Source organism: Rhinocladiella mackenziei (genome assembly GCF_000835555.1).
Source record: "Rhinocladiella mackenziei CBS 650.93 unplaced genomic scaffold supercont1.7, whole genome shotgun sequence".
In the NCBI taxonomy this organism is placed as follows: domain Eukaryota; kingdom Fungi; phylum Ascomycota; class Eurotiomycetes; order Chaetothyriales; family Herpotrichiellaceae; genus Rhinocladiella; species Rhinocladiella mackenziei.
The window spans coordinates 2,080,653-2,104,296 of NW_013550598.1; the positions used below are offsets into that span (position 1 = coordinate 2,080,653).

General features: G+C 49.5%; 6 protein-coding genes across 6 annotated transcripts; all 6 read right to left on the reverse strand.

Moving 5' to 3' along the window:
* Positions 1 to 2,748: 2,748 nt before the first annotated feature.
* Positions 2,749 to 4,950, reverse strand: Z518_09545 (uncharacterized protein; the record flags this gene model as incomplete). The annotated part of the gene is made up of 4 exons (XM_013413500.1): positions 2,749 to 3,936; positions 3,990 to 4,184; positions 4,237 to 4,251; positions 4,306 to 4,950. The coding sequence occupies 4 exons, from the start codon at positions 4,948 to 4,950 to the stop codon at positions 2,749 to 2,751; spliced, it is 2,043 nt and encodes a 680-aa protein (XP_013268954.1).
* A 1,212-nt stretch (positions 4,951 to 6,162) lies between these two features.
* Positions 6,163 to 7,722, reverse strand: Z518_09546 (uncharacterized protein; the record flags this gene model as incomplete). Its single annotated transcript, XM_013413501.1, has 1 exon — positions 6,163 to 7,722. The coding sequence occupies one exon, from the start codon at positions 7,720 to 7,722 to the stop codon at positions 6,163 to 6,165; it is 1,560 nt and encodes a 519-aa protein (XP_013268955.1).
* Positions 7,723 to 9,425: 1,703 nt separating this feature from the next.
* Z518_09547 (uncharacterized protein) lies at positions 9,426 to 10,427 on the reverse strand (the record flags this gene model as incomplete). The annotated part of the gene is made up of 2 exons (XM_013413502.1): positions 9,426 to 9,763; positions 9,863 to 10,427. The coding sequence occupies 2 exons, from the start codon at positions 10,425 to 10,427 to the stop codon at positions 9,426 to 9,428; spliced, it is 903 nt and encodes a 300-aa protein (XP_013268956.1).
* Positions 10,428 to 10,457: 30 nt separating this feature from the next.
* On the reverse strand, positions 10,458 to 12,314 carry Z518_09548 (uncharacterized protein; the record flags this gene model as incomplete). The annotated part of the gene is made up of 1 exon (XM_013413503.1): positions 10,458 to 12,314. One exon carries the CDS (start codon positions 12,312 to 12,314, stop codon positions 10,458 to 10,460), a length of 1,857 nt encoding a protein of 618 aa, XP_013268957.1.
* A 754-nt stretch (positions 12,315 to 13,068) lies between these two features.
* Z518_09549 (uncharacterized protein) lies at positions 13,069 to 15,560 on the reverse strand (the record flags this gene model as incomplete). The annotated part of the gene is made up of 2 exons (XM_013413504.1): positions 13,069 to 14,245; positions 14,332 to 15,560. The coding sequence occupies 2 exons, from the start codon at positions 15,558 to 15,560 to the stop codon at positions 13,069 to 13,071; spliced, it is 2,406 nt and encodes an 801-aa protein (XP_013268958.1).
* Positions 15,561 to 21,060: 5,500 nt separating this feature from the next.
* On the reverse strand, positions 21,061 to 22,831 carry Z518_09550 (uncharacterized protein; the record flags this gene model as incomplete). The annotated part of the gene is made up of 4 exons (XM_013413505.1): positions 21,061 to 21,565; positions 21,620 to 21,879; positions 21,933 to 22,324; positions 22,381 to 22,831. The coding sequence occupies 4 exons, from the start codon at positions 22,829 to 22,831 to the stop codon at positions 21,061 to 21,063; spliced, it is 1,608 nt and encodes a 535-aa protein (XP_013268959.1).
* Positions 22,832 to 23,644: the final 813 nt, after the last annotated feature.

Here is a 23,644-nt window from a genome sequence, read left to right on the forward strand (position 1 = left end):
GCAGCGACAGACGTTGGATTTAACAGAGAAGGTACTCGGAGATGAGCATCCCTCAACACTGGACAGCATGAACAACCTTGCAGAGGTGCTTCAGCAACAGGGAAAGTACGAGGAGGCGGAGAAGATACGGCGACAAAAGGCCATGACGAATTAATTACTCGATCAGCTCGTTGACCGAAGCCCCGACAAAATCTTGAAATATAACAGCGTGTGGCTCCTCCGCAGTCTTGAATGGGCATTTATGTTTCTACTTTACTGTAAGCGTGTTGCAACGAATTTATGTCCTTGCGGGTATTCCGACGCTTGTGTTTTCGTGGAACCGTTCTCGCGGGGTTTACATGACAGCGTCACCATACATGGCTCCGGTAAAGCCTCATCATCTCGACGCTGACGCAGTCTCCCGGGAAGGAATAAAGGAGTCGTCTGGCATGGAGGCTGCAGAGGGTGACAGTAGGAGTGAGTTTGCATGTTAGTCGCAGGGAGGATTGTGACGCGGAACATTGGAACCAGCAGCTTCAAAATTCAAGAATTATTTTGCCACCTCCCCACTGTAGCCAAACGTAATCATAGCATTCGCATTGAGATTGAGCAAGTCTTCCATGAGTCCTTCTACGTTGTTGGTATGTTGCTCACATTAAGAAGGGTCTCTATTAAAGCATAGGCTGGCGCCATAAGGGGAGTACTCTCGTGACGACAGTAAGAGGGAGTGCACACTGTCTTTGCGAGTGGCCGTGAAGAGCTGTTGAACAATTGATAGCCTATCGTTCACGACAAACCGAGTTATTGTGCAACACTCGCTCACTAGACTGTATTACAACTAACAGGCAACAATGATGACGTACGCTCGTTAGATAGGTATATAGATAGGTTCAATGTCACGAACGGGGTTCTGACAAGTATATAAGCTAAGAGGTCCAAGTTTGTCATGAAATGAAGGATTCTTAGTCTTTTTGGACGATTCCCAAGGGACTGTGGACCTCTTCCTGACACTCAATGCCACCCTCTGGCCGAATTCAGTCAGAGCACTCTTTCAATGAAAGAAGTTTGACACCGGCTGAGTATTCCAGTATCGCAGCTGAACATGTTGCCATATACTATTCGACAGTATATCATGAGATCCGATCCAAGGACCATCTAGATATCGAGGCCAGCGCCCTACACTGTCCCGGCTCTACCTGACCATATGGTCCACGGATTGGATCCGATGGCGGTGGTATATCGTGGGGTCGGATTCATGGATCATGTCGATATCGAGGCTCGTCCGTTAACGCCCCATACGATCCATCTCGAGTTTGATCAGTAAATTAGGGGTTGTCTGGGTGGTCCGCAGACTGGATCCGATGAAATACCACGACCCATGGGATCCAATTCATGGACTATGTCGACATCGAGGCTCGTTCATTAACGCTCGGTTACGAACCATCTCGAGTGTGATCAGCAGGGACTTGTTGAACAATTGATGGCCTATCGTTCACGACTAACCGGGTTGTTTTACAACATTTGCTCACCAGACTGTATTATCATTGACAGGCAACAATGATGACATATACTTGTTAGATAGATATATAGATAGGCTCGATGCCACCATCTGACCGGGGGAGAGCAGAGCATTCTTTCAATGAAGAGAAGTTTGACAGGACTTGTCTGAGGTGGTTCACAGACTGGATCCGATGCGTGGATCATATCGATATGGACATCTATCGAGTAGGGTGCCCCCGGCCGCATGGTCCACGGATTGGATCCGATGACGGGGCTGCAAAGGGGAGTGCCCACGTACCCACGTGACACCGCCAAGCCTCTTGCTCACGTGATAGCACCAAGCCACGGGCTTACGTGATTGGCCAGCACGTCCCTCTTGGCGTCGCCACACAATGCCAAGCCCTAATGATATGCCAAGTACGGGACGGAACTTCGAATTAATTTTGGTAATTCACGTGACTAATTAATTTCAGCCTCGTGAGGCAAAAGCAGCAAGGGAATTTAACCAACTTTACAGTCCTGCACTGACATAAAGCCTACCCTTAGCTAAACTACGGTGTATATGCTGTGAAGGGTCCATTGTAACGTGCCCAAGATGCATAGTCTGCTAAATCACGCTACGGCGACTTCAACAGGCCTATACTGCGTACTGCCAGAAGGCCGTGGCGCTGTCGACCTGTTTCAGCCTGATCTCAAATTATACATGAACCACTATGATCGACCGGAGTTTTTCCAGCCTCAACCCTAGTACGGAGAAAAGAAGTGAAAACGCTAAATGAAAAATGACAGACTTTCAAAAGACGGATATATTTACGATGGTTGCCCTTGACAACAGTGCCCGGAGATATCGGATAAACTAGTTTTATACCCAGAACCCACTATTTCATGCTACCATAGAGGCCTAGGTAGGTACCTATACAACAAAGACTTTAAGCGTCAATAGGCATCTCACGCCTAAATCACCCTTAGTACTTAAGAAAATTCAGTGTCATAAGCTTCGTCATTTCAATTAGCGTTTTCACCACTTTTGGTGCACGCCTCCGTAGTATGCATACCCACGTGATGAAACACTGCACGTGATGAGACGAGCTCCTGGTACTTCAGATATGTACCCATCATATATTTCCATCAGATCAATTAGAATCGTCACTTAGAAGAGTCCTAGCATAAACGCTGAGTCTATTGGTTCAAACTAACCCTGAGCCTTTGTTTTCCCATTTCCTGAACCAGTGAAAGCAAGGGAAACAATTTCCGTCGTTGCTAATAGCATTAATGGTCTCGAAATTTGCCTGGCGCGGTTGACTTACCAACCCATTTGCCAATATAGTAGGTGCTGTACCCGGCCTCTTGATGTCTTCTGAAACGGTTCATCGGCAGGGCGAATAAGGCGATAACGAATGACAGTGGTGTGAACACAACAGTGACGATAGTGAATCCGAAGATAGCTGCGCTCATGAGGGTCGTTGTGTGAGCTTCTCCCATACTGGCATGCTTTGATTTGAGGTCAAGCAAGGTTAGGATTGAAGCCTCAACTCTCTCGGCAAGTTCCTCGAGTCCAGCGACACGAGTGTTGAAGACGCGAAACTGGGTTCGAGGTCTCTCAACGAGCCTTCGCAAGTCACCTGCTCCTTCTACTTCCCTGTCTTGCTTGGTCAACTCCCAATTTTCTCCGTCCGCCCCCCAAGCTTTATCTGTGAAATCTTTCCACACCGTTTCTTGCTCCCAGACCACTTTCTTGATCATAGAAAGCTCTTCACGAATATCACCAATCTCATGCAGGAAGTCCCTTTCCTTATCAACCTGGAAATCATGGTAATCCATACTTTTGCTGTAAGTCTTCACCTCTTCTGAGACATTGTTGATTGCTTTTTCGAAGACGTTCAAGACGGGCTCGGAGAAGCCTGCCATGGCGGGATGATTAATGAGATTGATGCATTCCGAAAGTAGTATCCCTGCATAAGCTGAAGGGGCCAATCTGGGATGGTCTTTAGTCAGACGTGATATTGTGATAGAAAGCGTATTAAATTGCTTTCGTACGATCGTTCGCAGAACGTTTAGCTTCGCCTGATTTGTATTTCGCTCGTATGAATCGTAAGCGGTAATTGAGAAATGGTCAATTTGGTAGAACCATGCTTGGCCTACCGTAATAAGTCGCTGCGGAGGAACGTCTGTCCCAACGCACCGACCCTCTTGTGCTCCTTTGTTCTTCCCTCCTCGTTTCTTGTCCTCGTATCGGATGACTGTCTGTTCTCCATTTCGTATTGCGAGGGAATCGAACTCTAGGCCTCGAACGCAGTATTCGTCCAGGGAAAGTTGTTGATGTATTCCGCACGAGGGATCCATGCCAAATAAGTGCAGGGTATCTATCAAATCTGTGTAGTTTTGCTCACGCAGCTTGAGATCCTCCGGAGGTTTGGGCGAGAAGTACGATTTCTGGCCGGAAAAGAAATAAGGGATCTGGCAGAACAGAGTCAGAACAGTTATGAAGAAGTCTTTCAGAGTATACCGACAACAAGCGATATGAAATCTGGTAAATTGGGCTTTTGTGTCGCGATGATATAATCGAAGTGACAAGACGGCTCTCTTCGATTCAGGATGGGACTCGCTCCACTATCCTCCAGAAAATTGGAGCGGAGTAATTTCAATGATTGAATGAAAACTTTCTCGGAAACCTTTCCCATTAGCATCAACCTTCGAAATATAGCCTTGGCAATACGGTTAGCATCGTTTCGAATGCTGTAGTGTTGGTTGACCTACTATGACAGCAAGTTGCTGTGATTTGATGTCAGTCAACCTGGTGAAGGTGGGCGAGAGCTTGTCTCTTACATCGGCATCATCCCAATGCAAATCATCCTCCCCTTCCTCAATGCAAGTAGATTCATAGACCTCTGGTCTAGCATCCAATGCGAAGACACTTATCACCTTGACCAGATTGCGTTCATTTGCTAATTCCCATGCAGTCAATCCCTCACGATTCTTGTCATTTGGCTGGGCTCCGCTTTGTAGCAGCTCTTCGACGGTGCCATCGGAATCTCGATAACCCAATAAGTCTGTGCCATTGCTGACTGCGAGGTGGAGGCATGTCATATCATCTTCAGTCCGATCGTTTACATTGTAATACTTGTTATCGTTGAAAAAGTAACGAACAATCTCGGGATGGCCCCAATAACAAGCTGTATGGCCCGCAGTATATCCTTGACGATCTTTCAACTTCAGATCAGCACCAGCTTCAACGAGGGACTTAACGATATCGAGACGTGAGAGCCTGGCCGCTATATGCAGCGCTGTCTCAGCGCTTGGCCCGAATTGGGTATTGACATCGGCAGATGGTGTGCTCTCAATTCGATTTTTGTACCTTTCTAAGAGCCCCCTTTGTACAGCGATTTGCAAGTCGTTATTGATATCAGATTGATCTTCCAACATGGCCTTAGCACCAGCTCCAGAGGCCGCAGTACCGCGAGGCTGAGACATCAGGCAGCTTGAAGATGCTCCCGTAGGACCTCTACGGCCCACAAGCAGTAGAGACAGTCGAATGAATAGACGAACTGTAAAATTAAAGTTTTGACTATGTTGGTAAAATCTTGACTATGTTCCAAAAGAAATAGCTACGTGCGGTCCCTCGCACCATGCTCTTTTGTCCACTTGTCCTAAAGTAGTAAGGCTCGATAGGTCACGTGGAACGCCTGCCGAGACGGAAAAAGCCTTGGCATGACTCTATACTGGCAACCACCAAATGATTCAGTCGTGTGGCTACAAATCGGCAGGACCGTCCTCATGTCCAAACGTATCTTTTAAAGTCTTATCACAGATAGTTCCTACATCCTCGCAAATGCTCCCCCTTGCACCAACAATCGCCAAACATGATGAATAAGACGAACAAGACGAACGCGAGCATTCATCACACGACGAGGCTGATCAAAATCGCATAACAGAACAGCAGTCTTCCAATCCCCAAGATTCAATTTCGCGCTCAGCGAGTTCTTATTCTTCCATAATACGGGATTCCTTGTTAAAAGCCGGACCAGGCGTGGAATTCGAACGTTTGCGCCTTCGTTGAGTCTAATTAGCCTTTACGTCCCTCTTCCTTTACGCCATTATAATCTCCTTATATCGCACTACTCTTCCGTCACCCACCATTGTTACGGTGGACCCTTTACAGCATACAGACAGTAGCTGAGAGCAGGATTTGTGTCAAAGTTCGAGACTGCGAAGGCTCGGGGTTGGTAGAGCTTGGTTGAAAGCTGGTAGAATCTCGTTGCTGCTTTTGCCTATCGTCTCGCTGCATTGTACTGACATGGATTAGTCATGTTAAATGTCCATTTCAATACGAAGACTCGATTTGTACTAGCCGTATCATCATTACATACGCTCATCGACTATTAGCTCGCGGCGACAGAGTCGGCTTTTACAAATCTGGAAAAGCGCGACCCCAACAGCATAGCCTTAGCTTTTGTGTGGGAGAAAGTCGGAATGTGTAGGCAGGTTTCGGGAAGCTCTGTACTCATGGTATTCAGTACTCGATATTCCATATTCAATATTCGACATATACAGATCCCTTTATGCCATGTGGGTCGATGGTGCATAGAGGCCTCTTTTCTCCTTTCCCCCAAGGATAACCGTTCATTAGCTCCTAGCCATTAGCATACTCCATGACGATAATCTCAACCATCCACTGACAGGCCGTCAATTTCCATCTTCGTCTTCCCCTTCCCCTCCCCTTTCAACTCGATCATCATCAGGATTCAACAAAATACCAATATGTGTGCTCTCATCCATCACAGCTCTCCCATCCTCTTTCCTCGATAACTTCATATCTTCCATCACAAGCTGTAACGTCAGCTCCGGCACTAACACGGCACTCACAAAGTACCCCACACCCGCCGTTCGCAGCGTAGAATCCGACTGCAGAGCTTTGTTCAAAGATCCACTAAGAGACTCGGTAATCGCATTGATCATAATCTGCGTTCCTTTCGGACCGTAATAACCCTGTTTGACGACGTCAATGATTCCCTGGTTGAGATATGTGCGAATGGCTTTGCCATGGCCTTTGGCAGCTTCGATTCTGGTATCCAGATGATCCCGATAAAAACTGGGGGTCTCACGATTGATGATCTGCTTCAAATTCGGTATTTTCTTGCGGATTCGATTTTCTTCCAAATCTTCCCAATTGATCTCCGGGTATCCTCGTTCTTTCCACTGTTCTTTGGCATCGACCAGTTGATGTTGTGAGCAGAAATTTTGTTGCTTTTGGAAAGATATTTTGCGAAGATTGTTGGGAACAAATAATAAAACAGAGTCTTTGACAGGCCTTTTGCAGATCGGGCAGATTTGACCGGTAACTTCGGGGTCGCCCATGGCATCCATTTCAAGTTTGTTTTCCAGCAGGAACATAGAATCGACAGATGAGAGGGAAGACGTTGAACCCGATCTGTTATGACCGGGTTTGTCAGGTGAAAATTCCTCGGAAAATGTGGATGGATTATCTGTTCCAGTGGTCGGAGCAGATGAATCGAAGTCTGGCAGATCTGGCATGAAAAAATCCGACTCTTTGGACGGTGAACCTTTCTGTGGTAGATCCGCAATGTCCAACGACGGCTTTGAGTGAGAGAGACTCCTTGTAGCACGTTTCCTTGGTAGTGCGCTAATCTCTTGAAACCCGGTCTTAGAGTTCACATCTTCCCTTTTTTCGACCACATCATGCGAAATGAACTCTTGCTTCGATCCACGTAAGTCATCCTTGCTCTCGACAATCTCGGGTTTCACGAAGAATTTGCGATTGGCGTAGTTTTTTTGTAACTTTCTCTTCTGAGAGCCAACATTCCAGCTAGGAAATGTATCGCCAACTTCATCTTTTCCCGGGGTAATGACGTTATCGATAGAAGGCTCGTCTTGAAGTTTCCTTCGCTTCGATCTGGTCGAGGCTGCGGTGTTTGCAGGACGTTTTGGAGAGGCACGGGAGGGTTTCATGGTCTCAGTTTTCAATTTTCTGGGCGAGCGTTTGGCGGTTTCCTTGGGAACGATGAAGTCTTCATCACTACTCATTGGCTGAGCATATATGGCCAATTCATCATCTTCTTCCATCCTTGGCTTCATGTTGGGACTTTTTCTTTTCAAGTCTTCTCCCAAGGCAGGTCCTGAAGCGGTGTCGGTCCGGCGTCCTCGGATGGTTTTCAGCAGATTTGGTCCGTAGTAGTTGTGCCGCGTCAGATATGTTTTCGAGTAACTTGCATTGAATTTCTTCATTACATGAAAGCCGACATGTTGGGGAAAAAGTATGACGGAGATATCAAAAGTAACTGGGAGCAATGGGAGTGCAGTGGATTGAATCCGCAGCCAATGCAGCCAGCTCATTTCTCGGTCCGTTTGACGCGACGCGACGGGACAAATTAAGTGCATCCGGAGCCTTGTTTTTCCGACCCGACATTTTGATATCGTTCCTCTGGTTCCTCAGGCTGATGGACAGGGAAGATCATTCACCAGATTCCTCCTGGAAGATGCTGAACATTGGAGACACACGGACAAGATCTCCGTTCATACAGTAGTCTTCAAAATGAATGCACTCTCATATTCATCATAGCAATCCTTCGATGTTGACTCGGAAAGTCTAGATAGTCTACAGAGTGGCACCTCTTGAGATCCCTCATTTTCTGGATGTGGATTCTACCAATTCGTCATTTCGCAATGGATTAAATTGATCGTCGAGTTGTCAGTGTTCACGTAGACTACCACTGGGTCATGCCAAAAAGGATCAGTCATCTCCGGCCCAGATACTCTTCTTTTCCCAACCCGAAACCGAGTCTAATAACACAGTACTAGTCAAAAACTCGTGGGATCGATGCATCGCGCCTTGGGCCCCGGAATGCGGGTCGCTGGCATTGTTTCACGCTCGCGATATGGAATAGCTCGACGAGCGGCGAGGATAGGATGACTTGTAGATTGGTATGCTGGTGGAGGTGTTCTTGACCTAAAAGATCTCTGTTCAAGATCAGTAAATGCATTGACCACCAATTCCAGAATGTTTTGCTTGGGCGGTATAGACAGATGGAAAGGTGGCAGTAGAAGCCTTTCAGAGAAGCAGAGGCAGACTTACTTTCACTAGGACATTGAGCGCAGCTGTAAAACATCTTGAAGTCTTTTCCTACCGAGTCGGGCCCCGTTGGGGAAAAGAAATATCTGCCGTCATCCATTCGTGTCGTGAGAGATGGCTGGAGTCTTCCTCTTGAGAGCACCTGGCACAAAGGACCTGGTCAGACCCAAATTCGGCGGTGCAAGTACGGCAGCTATAGCATCGAGAACCGAGTTGAATGACTGATAAAAAGTGGCAAGTCAGTGAAAGTTCGATCTCGACACAAATCAGGACGAGCATGGCGAGCAGGAGGCGTACTGAAATGACATGTCGCAGCAGGCTAATGTGATACGTCCCTCTTTCGTAGTCCAATTTGACGCATAAAGTGCCCCAAAAGCACGGTGGTCAGGGTATTTGGTCCCGTGTTCTTTCAAGAACAGATCTCTCCGTTCCGTATTCCCGGCACATCGTTGACAGAGAGCTTGATCGCAATTCTCACACTGCCATCAAGCTTTGCTCTCCTTGGTACAATGCCAGCAGGACGCCGAAGGGGTGACTCCAAGCAGATTCGCCATCCACTACATGGAGCGAAACCGAAGCATCTGTCGCATATGACTCCCGTCGTGTGGTGAGTGGCAGTCTTTACAAAGCATCATCCCGCAAGTACCGCAAAGGAAAAGAGGTGAACTGTAGGGAATTCCTGGACCTCGAAACGATCAACAATGATGGAAATCTGGATCGTCCAAACGAGGACTCACCTCGGTGACATTCATCGCAGAATTCGCAATTCAATGTGGACACGCGTTGGATTTCTCGATAGGTCGATAGTTCTGTAGAGTTGCCATGTTACGAGCAAGACCCCCTAAACACCAGCAAAGTACTACCAACCTCCACCCGCAATATATCCCAGTCGCTGGCCAGTCTCCTTGAGCGCATTGGCACATCGCTCTACATCACGAGCGGTGTCGAATCTCTTCAAATAGGTTCCCGTATGTGCCTCGGCTTTGTTGACCGCCTCATGCTCCGCGAGGCCCGCATCTGCCAGGCCGTGGAACACGTTGAATCGGAACAGTCGGTCTGCGTTGATCATGTCCCGGTTTCGTTTCCGGAAGGCGTTGCTCGTATCGTCGGTTTCGGTGACAATCTTCTTCAGCGCGTCGACCAGAGATTTAAAATCACCCGTCACGTCCGGACCAGGGGGCGCTACCCGTTCCAATGCTGATGATCAACCGTTCTTGACCGGGCCACAATTCTGTGTTGAATGGTAACGTAAGTAAACCTTTTTCCTTCAATATCTCGATTGGTGTGATCTCTTACCGGTAGATTCTTCATCAACCTTCTCGATGGGATTATTATGCTTCAGTGCTCCGTCCACATACATCCGGCCACCGATCTGGATGGGGTCAAAAAATGTCGACGCTGCAGGCGTGGCACGCGCTGCTTCCCAAATCCGACACTTGCCATACAAATCGTCGAACTCCTCACTCTTGTATGATCGAATTACTACTGCACCACTGTTGATTCCTTCAACGGCACAGACAAACACGGCCGGCGAATCCGCGCCATGATCCATTAATAGTTCTTCCTCCGAAAGATCACGGGCCCGCAACATGGCCTTGACACACTCTTCCAGCGGTTCTGATCGAAATCGCCCTCTCGCTTTGAGGAAGTCCATGGATTTCCCTGCGAAATTGGCATTTCGTTGGCTCGGGACAAAGATCTCTCTAGATAGATTCTTGTATGCTTGAATACAATCTGCCACCGACATCCGAAGTCGACCGAGCATCAGGGCAATTAATCCGCCTGTGCTGGTCCCAGCGATCATATCAAATTCTTGCCACAGTTCAAGTCTAGGCCCGCGTTGGCTTCCAAGCATTTCCATCACATAGTCGATAATCCACGCACACCACCATCAAGTGAGAGGATCTTGCGGGCCTGTGGCTTGTCTCCACTGCTTTGAATTCGGAGAGGTGCCATCTCGGGGTTGGTGGTGTGTTGAAAATTCACTGGAGGTGACGGACTGCTTTGCATTGATCGATGCACTGTATAAGCTTGGAGTCAGTGAAGAGTGTGCGGACGATGGCGATTGGGCGTCTTGATATGGACCGAGGGAGACGCTGCTCTGGGGGCCCATTACAGGGTATGCGTGGTTGGTGACACCGCTCCATAAGGCCGGAGGTTGGGTGTTCTGATTTGGCAAAGTTGACGTAGCTGCGCCAGTGAGTTCATGTGCCATAGGCATCACTACCGCACTGGGATAGACATCATGTTGAGGATAAGGTACCTCGCCAACCGGGTATGACGGTTTGGATTGACTTGACCTTCTTCCGTGGTCAGTTGAATTTACTGCTGAGACTATGCCGTTCATATTGAAAGGCCCCGGCTGAGCTGATGAAGACTCAGGTGGTAGAGATGGTGGACGCGGTATCGATAGGTGAGGTGAAGAGACAGGTCGAGTCGGAGATGGCGAATCATTCGACTGTGGATTTCTCGCCACATGAGATGACGTGTTCTGTATCCAAGAAATCCCATTGGTGTTGCTATCTCGATGATGGTGCGACGAGTCAGATTGAGGCATCTGTGGTGATATATTTGGTGGAGGAAGCACTGCTGCTAAATTGGGTTCCAGAGGAAAGGGATCGGGTGGCCTTTTTCCTTGAATAGAATTAAGTTGCTGTGAATTGAAGGGTTGAGGTGGCGAAAAGCTGACTGGTGAATTTGGAAGTTCGACGACGCCGGCCGGGGGTTCGTGATATGAGGGTTGTGAGGTGGCTATCGATGGCCTCGGACTATGCGAGGAAGGTAATTCGGCGATGTTCGATGCCGTCGTCTGATGATTTTGGGCTGGAGAAGCACTTACGATTGGCTCGGCAGGCATCTCATGCCATATCGTAGTTGACGAGGGCGGAGCTGATACGGTCCCAACTCGTGTCCCATAATCCTGGCGCTGCGTATCTGGCACATTCGGTTCCATTGACAGCTTACTAACACTAGGTCGATGAGTCTGAGGTCTTTGAGGAAGGGGAGGAGGTGGTGGCCGGGGAGCAGGGAGTTCAGCGACACCCGGGGAATGGCTGTTGTCGGAGTGATAGCCATTACTAAACGGAGGTGCCGAGTTTGGTTGATTCCAGTTGAAAGACGACGTTCCCGCTGGTGTCATGGGCGATACGGGTTCTTGGGATTCGGTGTAGGAAATTAACTGCGACGTATTCGGTCGTAATCCTTCGGAATGATGGTGAGGCAGTCGTTCAGGAAGTGGTGGTTTTTGAGGGAAGTGCTGATACTGGCTGTTCGGAATTTGAGGTCCATATTGTTGAGGAGATGCCGGTAAAGAAGTTGGAGATATAGGAGGGAAAGGATGGCCGGGGGTTATCGAAGTAATTGGTGGACCGCTAAGAGGGGGTGTTGAATTCGATGTTGGATGTGGTGGTAGAGGCGGAGGAGGCGATGTTGTCAGTAATGGATTAGACCAGTTGCCGCGAGGCGGAGGTTGTTGAGGATTTTGGAAAGGCGAGTGATGTGGTGTTGATACACTATAAGTAGGTTGAGGTGTATATGGATGGCCGTGAGCCGAATTTGGTGGAATATATGGCGAGGGTGGATTGTAGTAAGGTGGATTGGCCTGGGTGAACTGAGTGGAAAGACCTGGAGTAGGCTGAAAATCATACGACTGTGTGGCCGAAGGAATAGGAGGACGATCGGAACCAGAATTGGCGGCATTGTAGACATCTCTCATGAACTTCATCGATTTCCTAGCGAGCGACGGCATTTTGTCTGCTTTCACTTGTTCCCGGCTAAACCAGCTTCTTGAGAGGACAAGTCGCGAAGTCTGCTCATAACAGAGTCGTTGTGTCGCAAAAGGAGAGTCGTCAAACGCAAAAAGCTCCTTAGGATCTCGTATTGGGCTACGAATTTACAGTAGGCGCCAATTGCTTGGCCAGGGGGAGTCGCTCCGTTCCAGGGGTTGGTGAGGCTCTTCAATCCTTGGAGGTCATCGAATCAGCAGCTTAGCTCGGCTAGAAAGTGGAGGGTAATTTCGTGGGCCTGCAGCCTTGTCGAACGTAAAGACTCTGTCAGACGGAAATACCGGCCAAAAATTGGCATATGAATTGGCATGCTTTGCTCAGAGGTCTAACGACCCTTGAGAACAAGCTTTGCACTGAATCGGCCTTTGAGCTTTGATGAAAGACCTCCTTCAAAGGCGTAGGCAAAATAAACTCGGCGCCGGTTAGCTTCGAACTGGGGAGCATGGACCCCTGTGGCGTTTCATGGTTGTACCGTACCAATTTCAACCCATTCCTCTGGATGGTCAGTGGTCAACTAACCGGTGTGTTTTGGTGCCCCAGCATTACTTAAAGAGAACCCCGAGTCTCATTAGATTGCTGGATTTGACCTCCTTCCACACAAAAAGGGGGTTTGTGTCACCACGGAGTCAATGTAGGAGCACGGTACAAGTGCTCAACATCCCGGTAGCAAACAGATATTGAAGGATTTTTGTTGTTGTTTCTACGTTGCATCATTTTTCATCGTGCCAATCCAGCACCGTTTCTCGACCATCTATACCTGGCGAGAACAAAGGTCAATTGCTTCTCTGTGTCGCCGGGATTGTTTCTTCTTCCTTTTGCCAAAGCAATTGCAGATCTCATCACGTTGCGAAATTGTCGTTGATAGTCGGTAGGAAGTGTCACAAAACATGCTTCCGTCGCTCTTATCACTGCTTCACATGCCGCCAAAATTGCCGCTCCCGAATCGGCTTGCAAACGGTAGGCCACTAGCAGAAGCAAAAGACTACCGTGAAGGAGCTGAATGCCAAAGAAGTATGGCATGAAACTGATATCTGGGTCATGTTCGAGAATCTGAGTGACGCATTCAGAGGCGGCCATCGTGTGTGACATGGAGTCCTTGAACCCCAAGGAGGAAGTCCAGAAATCCGCATCCTCGAAAAGACAAACAGGGTCCCATTTACTGCCGACCAAAATCCTCAGCACGGACACCACATGGGTCGCATAACCAGAAACCGTCTTAGCGATATGAGTGGCTTCAGAATCTTCGATCGGAGGTGCCGAAGCCGTTGTCCAAGGGGAACTTTTCTCGGCGTCATTCTCTAGGCTCGGTCGGGTGGTAAGGCGGTCCAAGGTGGCTTGATAGTGATCAAGTTCTCGCAGGATCTGCCGTTCTTGAGAACTCCACATGGACGATCCTGCCGCAGCGAGAACAGGGTTGTTCTTTGCTCGATTGTAGTCCAGTAAGTGTCCAGTTATTGTCATCAATGGTAAGAAGAACTCGAACAGACCGGGTCCGGAATAGGTATTTGGAGCGCCGTGGAATCTTCCTCTCCCTGACGGAAGCAACATGCATCGAGGTCCGTCAGCCCGAGTACCGTGACTATGAGGCAGCGCACCAGATTGCCAAGTCACGTCATCCAGAGGCAGCAACAAGTCTTTGCACTCGGCATCCAACAAGGCTAGAGGTCGATTGTAGCACAGTGCTAGATGTCGATCCATCAAAAATAGGAGCCACCAAGTCCGGCGACGTTCCTCTCGATGTACTTCGCCGATAAAGCCGCTTGACGCATCTTGATTCAATGAGCATTTGCAGTTGATATTGGGGCGGTCCTCTCCATCATCGTGCTGCAGGATGTATGACTCAATTTCTTGGTTCAGCTTCAAATCTCTTGCAAGATTGAACGCAACATTCCACCTGTTTCGCGGTCAGTCTCTCATGCCAGTGTAGGACCCGATTGCCACCGCAGCAAGGCGGAACTCAATGCATGGACCATAACATACCATCTGATACTTGCGGCCTTCTTTTCACTGCCTGAGATGACCGACGCCACATGGATAAACGCAATTATATAGTCGGTGCCCCATGCAATGGGAAAGGCATCTGACTGCTGCTGAGGATCCAAAGCCCGCCGCAAGTCCTCGTTTGACCAGCCTGGATCTGATCCAAAGCTAGGAGGTAACCCCAAATCTTCTTGACTCAACAGGGGTTCGTATCTGGAAGGACTGAGGAGTCGATATGTGAGCAGGCTCAGATATTTGCAGACTCGGTCTCGTTCTTCGGGTCCGCTGAATAACCCCAACGCCTTGTCGCTTAGAGCGGCCACGAAAAGCATGCTTCCAATCAAGGCAGGATGGGTTTTGCGGGGTTGGACGGGGTCAAGAATATCGCAGCGTCTTAAAATGAAATTGTGGATATGGTGACATGTTGGATGCATCCGACTGGAGAACGCACTTGAAAAGTACGTGTCGAGGAGGTCGCACGCAAGATTGGACCCAAAATCCCTATCCAAAAAGGGGGACAAATATTGGAGGACCGTATATCGGCAATGGGCGAGGGGCTGGCTGGTGGGCGTAGATGCCTCGCGAGAGTCGGCGATAGATGGTAATTTGTAGCTGTAAGGGTCCAAGACGTGAAATGTGGGTGATACATATGTCGACTGAACCACAGAAAAATCCTTGCCATCGTTGAAGAGGATGGCACGACCATCTGCGTCAGAAGAAAGGCTCAATCGCAACAGAGCCGCGGTGCTGTCTGGCGAGGAGACGGCAAGAGCCGCTGCATCTTCAGAACTCTTGGGAGTCTCGAACGGCAGCTTTTCTGGGTCAGAGAGACTGGCAGAGGGTGCAATGGTTTCTTCATCGTCGAGTGAAGGCCGTGGAGAGGCGATAGGGATCTTTGGAGGTTCTCCTGGTTGAGGAGGTGGTGCAGTCGAAGAGCCCGTCCACGAGACCGGTGGATTTCGCCGTTTCTGATCATAATGACATTCTTGCTTGAGCTGTTCGCACCTCGCACACGGAGTACTGCCCGTGCAGCGTATTTTCGATCGCCGGCAGTGATTGCAGGCCCGGAATTTCTCATGGATGATTCGGTGAAATGGACGTTGTTCGATGTGAGTGCCGTGAGTTTTCATATGGCGGCTTAAGCTATCGTTTCGTGAAAATGCCCGTCCACACTTGGGACACGGGGCAGAAGCAGGAGTCCTGCGGCGGCGGACTTTCTTCACGCCCATATTTTGATTCTGCATTTGGTTCTTCGTCGATTCATTCGTTCATTCAATCATTTGGGCGCCAGGTGTGTTAAGAGCACGTCGGAGGTCGACCTGCTCGCTCGATATGCAGAAAGTAGGGCCGGAGGTTGGGGAGCTTGAATGATACCAAATCGGCAAGTGATCCGACTGTTCATAGGAGCACGAATCTCGAATCTGAGAGCGCGATGGGAGGAGGTTCATGCAGGGAAATAGTAGTTAGTGGAGGTGGAGATGTGGGTGAACATGGAGGCAAGCCCCCCGGCTTTTAAAGAAAGCACCGCGAATTTGCCTCGTTTGGCGAAATCCTCGATCGATTCCCCCCGCTTCCCCATTTGCTCCTGACCATGTGGCCTGAATCGGTTGCAAGTCCACACGTGTCATGGCTGCCGAGCCGCTAGGAGAGCAAACCGTTACAGCATATGTCTGCTTGCACCCTCATCCCTTGATCGCTCTCAAAGCGATCACGTCGACATCAATCAACCAGTCAATTCAGTTAATTCCATCTCCAACGCTTCGGTATCGTTCTTGCCTGTCCACGGACTTGGCCAGTCTGGTAACATGCTTCGTGTGTGGTCTTCTGGCCTCGTCTTGGAGTCTGGAGGCGGCTTACAAGGGATCTTTAGAAATATCTGGCGATGTTAGGCCCACTAAGGCTGTGAGGCCAGGGCCATGCTTTGGGGCTCCATTAAACCTCGACGAATCTTTCTCTCTGTTCTCGTTCGGCATCCTGGCAGTGGCGGCCTACACTCGGGAAAAAGCCAAATGGTGAGTGCCGGGGTCGAAGAGTGGTCAGATGGAAGCTATCGAGCCACTTATAGGTTTGAGGGATACCTCCTGCATCTTATATGCCTTGTTCTAGACCTCCGCACCTAGCTAAGTCGATCCTTTTTCAACTGGAGTAAGATCTCACAGCCGTTTAGAACAAGGGTTCGCGCGATTCACGAACTGCTCCTGGCTATGAACGTTGCAGATGAGCCTGCTCCCTGAATTTGCTGGTCGTCCAGCTCCATGCCAGATGATGAAATATGCTGCACACAAAGATCCCAACGAAGCGAAACTTTGTCATCGTCCGTTAGGGTCAGCTCGGCAGCTCGGAGGACCCTTCCTGACCAACCGGCCATCCACCACCAAGAACGATCGAAGCGTCGTAAGAGTATCGCATAATGTGCAAATATCACCATGGCCATGCGCTCGTGGTTCCTTAGACGTGCCCAGAAAGATTCTCCAACAACACATGGCCATGCTACGGCCAGTCTTGCATCGTCAGGAGTGAGCATCGACCTTTGTAGCAAGTTTCGTAGATGCGCGATGGCCGCACGGTGGACCTCGTCTCCTGTTCGTGTGGGTAAGTGTGTAGAACGATCGACATCGGCAATGTGTCCGACCGCGTGTAACACCCAAATATCACGCGACAAATTCCCAGCCACCGCAGAAGTGGCAGGGAGGGGGCTGGACGCCGAAAATGGGCAAAGAGGCGAAAGGTATAAGAGCCTTCGAACCCTTAGATAGATAGACAGGTTTCAGTACATTACTATTCCACACCCTACCTTGTGCACTCGCAACGATTTATGATCCCTCTCCCTACACCTCGTAACAGATCCTTACCCTTCGTTGGTATCGTTGTTACACCGCGTTTTCGTGGATTGTAGCGGTATGGAGTTTGAAAAGAGATCGAGCACCGCACACGAGACCCAATACCTCCAAAATGCTGTCCAGGCAAAGACTCTCCCCACACACCGCCGGCGAAATGTACACCCATATGGTGAGCAAGGTAGCCAACGCGAACAGAATTGGAGAACTCTCGGCGGAGATAGAGCTTATCATGGTATTGAAGAGATGAAGGCCGCGGTCATGATGGTGAAGAGCCCGCATCTAATAAGTTGCCTCTTTCTTGGGCTCCAAGCGGGCGAGATGCAATGCGGCCACGGACAATAGCCCGTGCACGAGGAGCACATTGGAGCGTGCTTCGGCAGGAATAACTTTCTGCCACAGGTGCTGCTGGGACTCTCCGGGGAACGGCGGTAAAATGACTCATCAGTGTTAAATCCAATACATCGAGTAAGGGTGGCGGCGGGGGAATATTTGATGGTATGGGGACAGTCACATATGATGTTGCCGGTGAGGTTTCTTGTGAAACGGTTTGCGAGGTGGATAGGGAGGCCGCGGATGAATTATAGACACATTGCATACATGCTCGTATACAGTTCCTACAGGAAGGTCTGTCTTCGTCGCACTGTGGCAGCCCAGACGATCAGTGCGCACACCGCACTTCGCACTTTTGAATGAATCAAACAAACCTTCATTCGTCGAGCCTTGCATTGGTGGCGCCCAAAACGCGACTTTTTATGGAACCGGCGTGATGGCATATTGTGAGGAGATAAACTCGCTGATACTCCTCCATTATCTTGTGGCTCGTCGCAATCACAGCCTCGAGATCTTAAGTGCTGCAGAATCTCCTCCAAGAACTCGTAATCGTCCAGCTCAGAGCCAGGCAACAAACAATCAGGGGAGTCTGAAATAGAACCAGGCCAAGCCTCCTGCTGCCAGAGAAAAATGCTTAGTTCACTCGTTGTACGACAAACGACTACCGATGAACGAACAACCAATCACGCCCCCAATCTCACTTTGATGGATATCAGGATCAAATTCGATCAAGGTACGAATCAATGTGCGCAGTGCGTTTTCCACGAATATACGTAGGTCTTCCAGGATGGGATACCGTGACCATTGTGTGTATATATAGCGGTTGTGGACGAACCCTTTCTCCTTCTCTTCCGCACATGGTTCAGGTACCAATACACATTTCTTCCTCGATATTCGCATATACAACACCACGACACACGTCCTTGCAGTCGCAATGGAAAATTGCACTGAAATCAACCCCTCCTGCCCAGTCGAGCAAACAACCTACGGTTACTACCCCAACTTGGCAGGCAACGCCATCTTTCTTTGCCGGTTGCGCCGTTGCACAGGTCGTTCTCGGCGTCATGTATCGATTCAAAGCATACACCATCCTCATCTTCCTCGGCTGCACAGGCGAGGTAGTAGGGTACATTAGGCAGCTCATCATGCACGCCAACCCTTGGAACAAGGACGGACTCATCATGCAGATCCTTCTCCTTATCGTCTCCCCCTCATTTCTAGCCGCTGGCCTCTCCCTCACTCTCAAGCACCCGATCCCGCATTTCGGTCCAGATTATTCGAGGTTGAAGCCGGCTCTCTATACATAGATCTTTATAACCGCCGACACACTAAACTTCGTTACGCGGCTAGCGGGAGGAGGTGTTCAGGCGTCGTCCTCAGATGGAAAGGACTCCCAAAGCACGGACGATATCGGTAACAAAATCATGGTGGCAGGCATCGTTTTCCAGGCAGTCACCATGGGTATCTGTGCTTTGCTGGCCGCAGAGTATGCATACTGACTATACAACCACCACAGGAGCCCAGGATATTCTCGCCCACCGCACTCTTCACGAAATCGGAACGCATTCACGTTTTATTTGGCATGTACGACAAGCGCGTTTGTGTGTATTCTGATCCGTTGCATTTATCGGTACGTTGAAATCATCAAATGAATTGCTTCTGCTGATGAGGAACGAAGCCGAGCTCATGATCCTGGATGGGGCGTACTTATTACCCGCTAGAGACACATTCCTCCAAGAATTCTAGCCATGTACGCAGAATGATTGCGCTTGCAGCAATTCTCATGACGGTCGCTTATCCGGGCGTATACAGTATTTCCCCGAGATGAACCCTCATCAGCAGGCCAAGCTTCGTGGTCATAAATTTGGATCGAGCAAAGACCTTGATGCTAGAAGAACTCGCGGATGGAGTACAAAGCGCAAGGCAATGATCCATAACAACCCATTGATTTTCATAAGGCAAGTGGTGGTCCGTTCGTTGAAGGACTAGTAGAGTTGGGCGAAAAGGGGGAAGATTGTATTCAAAAACGTCCTCATCGTCAGGACAGTGCTCTGGACGAGAACAGGAACTGGGCAACAGAGCCATATTTATATCTGCGGAATATCCATGCGAAGGAAGAAACAGTGATCGGCGACAAACTGGGTTACTAGATGGGATAAGATAGGACGTTGGTTGTAAGAACGAGGGCATTCTGTTTGGGATAAGATAGAATATTGGTCATGAGCACGAGAGTTGTTCTGTTTGGGATAAGATAGAACATTGGTCATGAGTACGAGGGGCGTTCTGTTTGGATGGATCTACTACGATCATAGAACTCCTCAGCTACTCTCCCTCTTTAGAGCAACCGATCCCACACAGCAGACGCTGCTCTTCCCATACCTTTCCTCTAACCTCAGCCACACTGACACCCCAATCCGAGCGTATCGCGCCTTAATGATGCCGTGTTGGGAATAATGATCCTACGCACGTTTAAACACAGAGGGAAAGGCACAACATTCCGGCAGGCACGAGGTCTGGCCGTATACATCAAGCCATGGGAGGTCCTCGGTCCATGTGGCTCATTGTCAAGACTCAGAGACTTGACTTCGACGCCAGTGACGCCGTCGAGACATATGTCCCCTTCTTCTGAATTGTCTTGTTCCTATAGGTATGTCCCTGTACTCTTCTAGCGGTGCATACGACACTTGTCCGGACACGACGGGGAAGAATGATCGGATGTACCAACATGAGGTTTCCATCATTCTGGTATTTTCAGGCTTGGACTTGCGAATCAACCCCCAGGTCATCGAGTCCTCTTCAGGGGCACGATAAAAACATCTCCTGTCATTCTGGACAAGTCAACAACGGCTTCTGAACACGAGCACATGCGAAAATCGGTGGGCTTCTTTGCTCCTATAATCATCCAGCTTGAAAAACGGGGTAAGCATCCTTTTGTCCTTGCTCAGCGTTGTGCTCCGTTTTGCGAGCGAGATAAGTCCTAGTGTCCATATAACTGGGAAGAATAGGATCGCAATTGTAGCTCGGTCGAGCGCTGGGTGATGGCGAACTTGTGGAATCAGCTTAATATGCCGGCCCCTCCATTGGGCTCTGACTGGCCGATGATGGTGTATTCGTGGCCTTAAGAATGCCGTCTGGCTGAAAGTTGTCCTGTTGATGGCGGTCCGAAATTCCGTAGCGTGCCCTGTCAAGGGTCTTTGCATCTGAGGACACGAAAGATTTGGTGCCGTTTTCCTTATCTGCGACAGATAGACGAAAAGCGGAGCTAGGGGACCAACGTTGAATTTGGTACTATTATTCAAGGTCTAAGAAATCTCTGGACGGAGCTACATGCCTGTTGGTTCATGTACAGACTTCTCATTGACATCTTCCCGTGCCGCTCGCCAAATTCTACCTGTTCATCCATCCTGGCCAGTCTTCTGTTTGGTTCTCGACGGTCGTCCAAATCAAAGGGAACAGGAACATCAGCCCATCTTAACACGCCTGGATTGGAGGATCATCTCTGTAAGCAGTTGTCTTCCCGAGCCATTCATAGGGCTTGGTCCCTCGAATGAGACTGTGCTCAAGCAGTCTTGACTTGCTCCTCGACGGCCTTTTCACCGGCAATTTCGACGTGGGTACCGTGATCAATAGAGTGAGACTTTTGAATGATATCGTCCACCGTATAGTGCTTCTCACGGGCGACATCAACCATTCTATCCAACCTGGACTGGCCAGGCTTGGTATGCCATGGTTTTGGTCCACCGTGGGAAAACATTTCTTCAATTTCCTCGAGTGATTTGTTGCAGGTCTCTGGATAGGTGAAGTAGAACTGGATAGCTGCCAGCACACACATGCAACCAAAAACAATGAACATTCCCCATTTGATGTTTTGGAACCCAGGTGGAATATAAAGACCCAAGGCGAAGTTGAACAGCCAATTGCCCAGAGCAGCAATACCCATGCCCGTCGCACGGGTTTCCAAGCTCCAGACTTCGGCGGCGTAGACCCAAGCGACGGGAGCCAAGGTCAAGGCATAAACAATGATCAGGAGGTAGGAGAATGCAATCACGGTGTTGGCTTTGGAACTGTCGGACCAGGTCAGTCTCGAATTTATTTTAGATTGATGGGGAAAGACTGACCCTTCCACTTTGATCAGGACATTTTTGTTACCACCGACACCTTCCGGAACACTTTCGCCCGCAGACAGAATGCCACCGACGACAAAATGGCATGCACCCATGGCAAGGGCTCCATAGATGAGAAGAGGCCTTCGGCCCGTCTTGTCGATGTAGAAGAACATGATCGTGGTGAAAACAATGAACAGCGCGTACTGCACACCCGAGGCAATGAGGTTGATGTTGCCCGTCAGGCCTGCCATCATGAAGATGTAAACGACATACTGTGAAAGATGTCAGGAAGCTCACATCCCACGGCTGTCCGGGGACAACTCACGTATGTCATGACATTAGCACCGCTATTCTGTTGCCACATCTGGACGGTGAAGCCGGTCAAGGTCCGCTTCCACATGCCGTTGTAGACAAACTTGCGCCAACCTTGGGCAGCTGCTCGTTCAGCAACCAGAGTTTCCGTAATTTCCTGCCACTCGGCCACGACCAGGGGGTCACTTTGGTTTCCATTGGCCTGAATCTTGGCCAGTGTTCGGATGGCCTCATCGACTCGGTCGACTTTGGCAAGCCATCGGGGAGATCTTGGAAGGAATGGCAGTCCGCACATGAGGAAGACACAAGGCACAAATTGGATCCCCCAAGCGGTCCGGAAAGAGGCCGGACCATCGATGAAGCTGCATCCGTAGCCGATAAAGTACATGATCAAAATACCCCATTCTGCAGACAAGTTCGTTCAGGCATGGCCGAGGGCGATCTGGGTGAGAATAGCTTACCGATTGCAAGTTGCTGGATGATAATGATAGCTCCACGCTTCTCCTTGCGAGAGATTTCTGCAAGGTACACCGGCACTTGAGAGCTGGTGATGCCCACAGTCACTCCGTTAAGGACACGGCCAGCAATGAGAGAGCCGATACCGTTTGTTCCTGTCTGCACAGCTGTGCCGACTAACCACCACAGGCAGGCGAACATGATCGAGTCACGTCGGCCAATCTTGTTGGATACCGGCCCCGCGATGATCGAGCCCACAACGGATCCCGCAGCAAGGGCTGAACCGATTGCGCCTTGAGTCACACCGGCAGGGTTGTCGAAGAAACTATTGTATTGCTTGGTTCCAATGATGGCTGACATGGACGAGATGTCGAAACCGAACAACATGCCGCCCACGGTGGCAATGAAAGCCACAAAGTAGGTGTTGTAAATCTTGGGGAACTTGATCAGAGCCATCTTTGCTTCTATGAGGTTACCACGCGCAGTAACAAGAGAGGAGAAGGTCAACCAAGGACAAAAGAGAGGCGAGAGTGGAGCCACGAGCAGGGTGAAAAACGTGAATTTATATCCTTCCAGTTTCTTGATCACCCGCAAGTCTGGAGATGGTCCTTGGAAGGTTTGTGGAGGACTAGGACATGTATCCACAGTCTGGAAAAGGGAAGGATTTTCACCAATGGGAGGATTCGCCCTCAAGAACAGCCTCTCCTGGGTGAGGTTACAGTCAAGACGGGTGGTCTATGCCCGAACCTTGCAGTGGATATACCAAGCAAGCAACGGAGGATACCTGTTCTGCTTAGTGTGTGAGGGTTGTTGACATCTCAACTTCCGAACGAGAGGATATCTGACTTGTGGAGGGAGTGCAGGGCCACCGGCAAGATGCCTCAAATGGTTAGACTTCCGGTGTAATATCTTGTGGGGAAAACGGAGAATGGATCAGCAGAATTTTGTGTGGTGACTCTTTCGGTGGACAATTGTCCGTCGCTCGAAAAGGCCGGGTTTATTAAAAGCTTATTTGTCGTCAGCACTCGGTATCGATGGTATGATGTTGGAATATTCTGCAACACGAGTTCGGCAAAGAGCCGAATGTTTGTGGAGGTGGTGAAACCAGCCACTTCCTCTGGGTGAGTCTGTTACTCGACACGCCACCTGACTGAGCAAGTTCAGACACATTTTGGTGTAAACTTGTAAAATCCAGATTCTTGCCGACCATCGCCCTCTGCATCGCAATAAAAGGTGCTATACGCTTTTCGACACGGTATAAGATTGTCC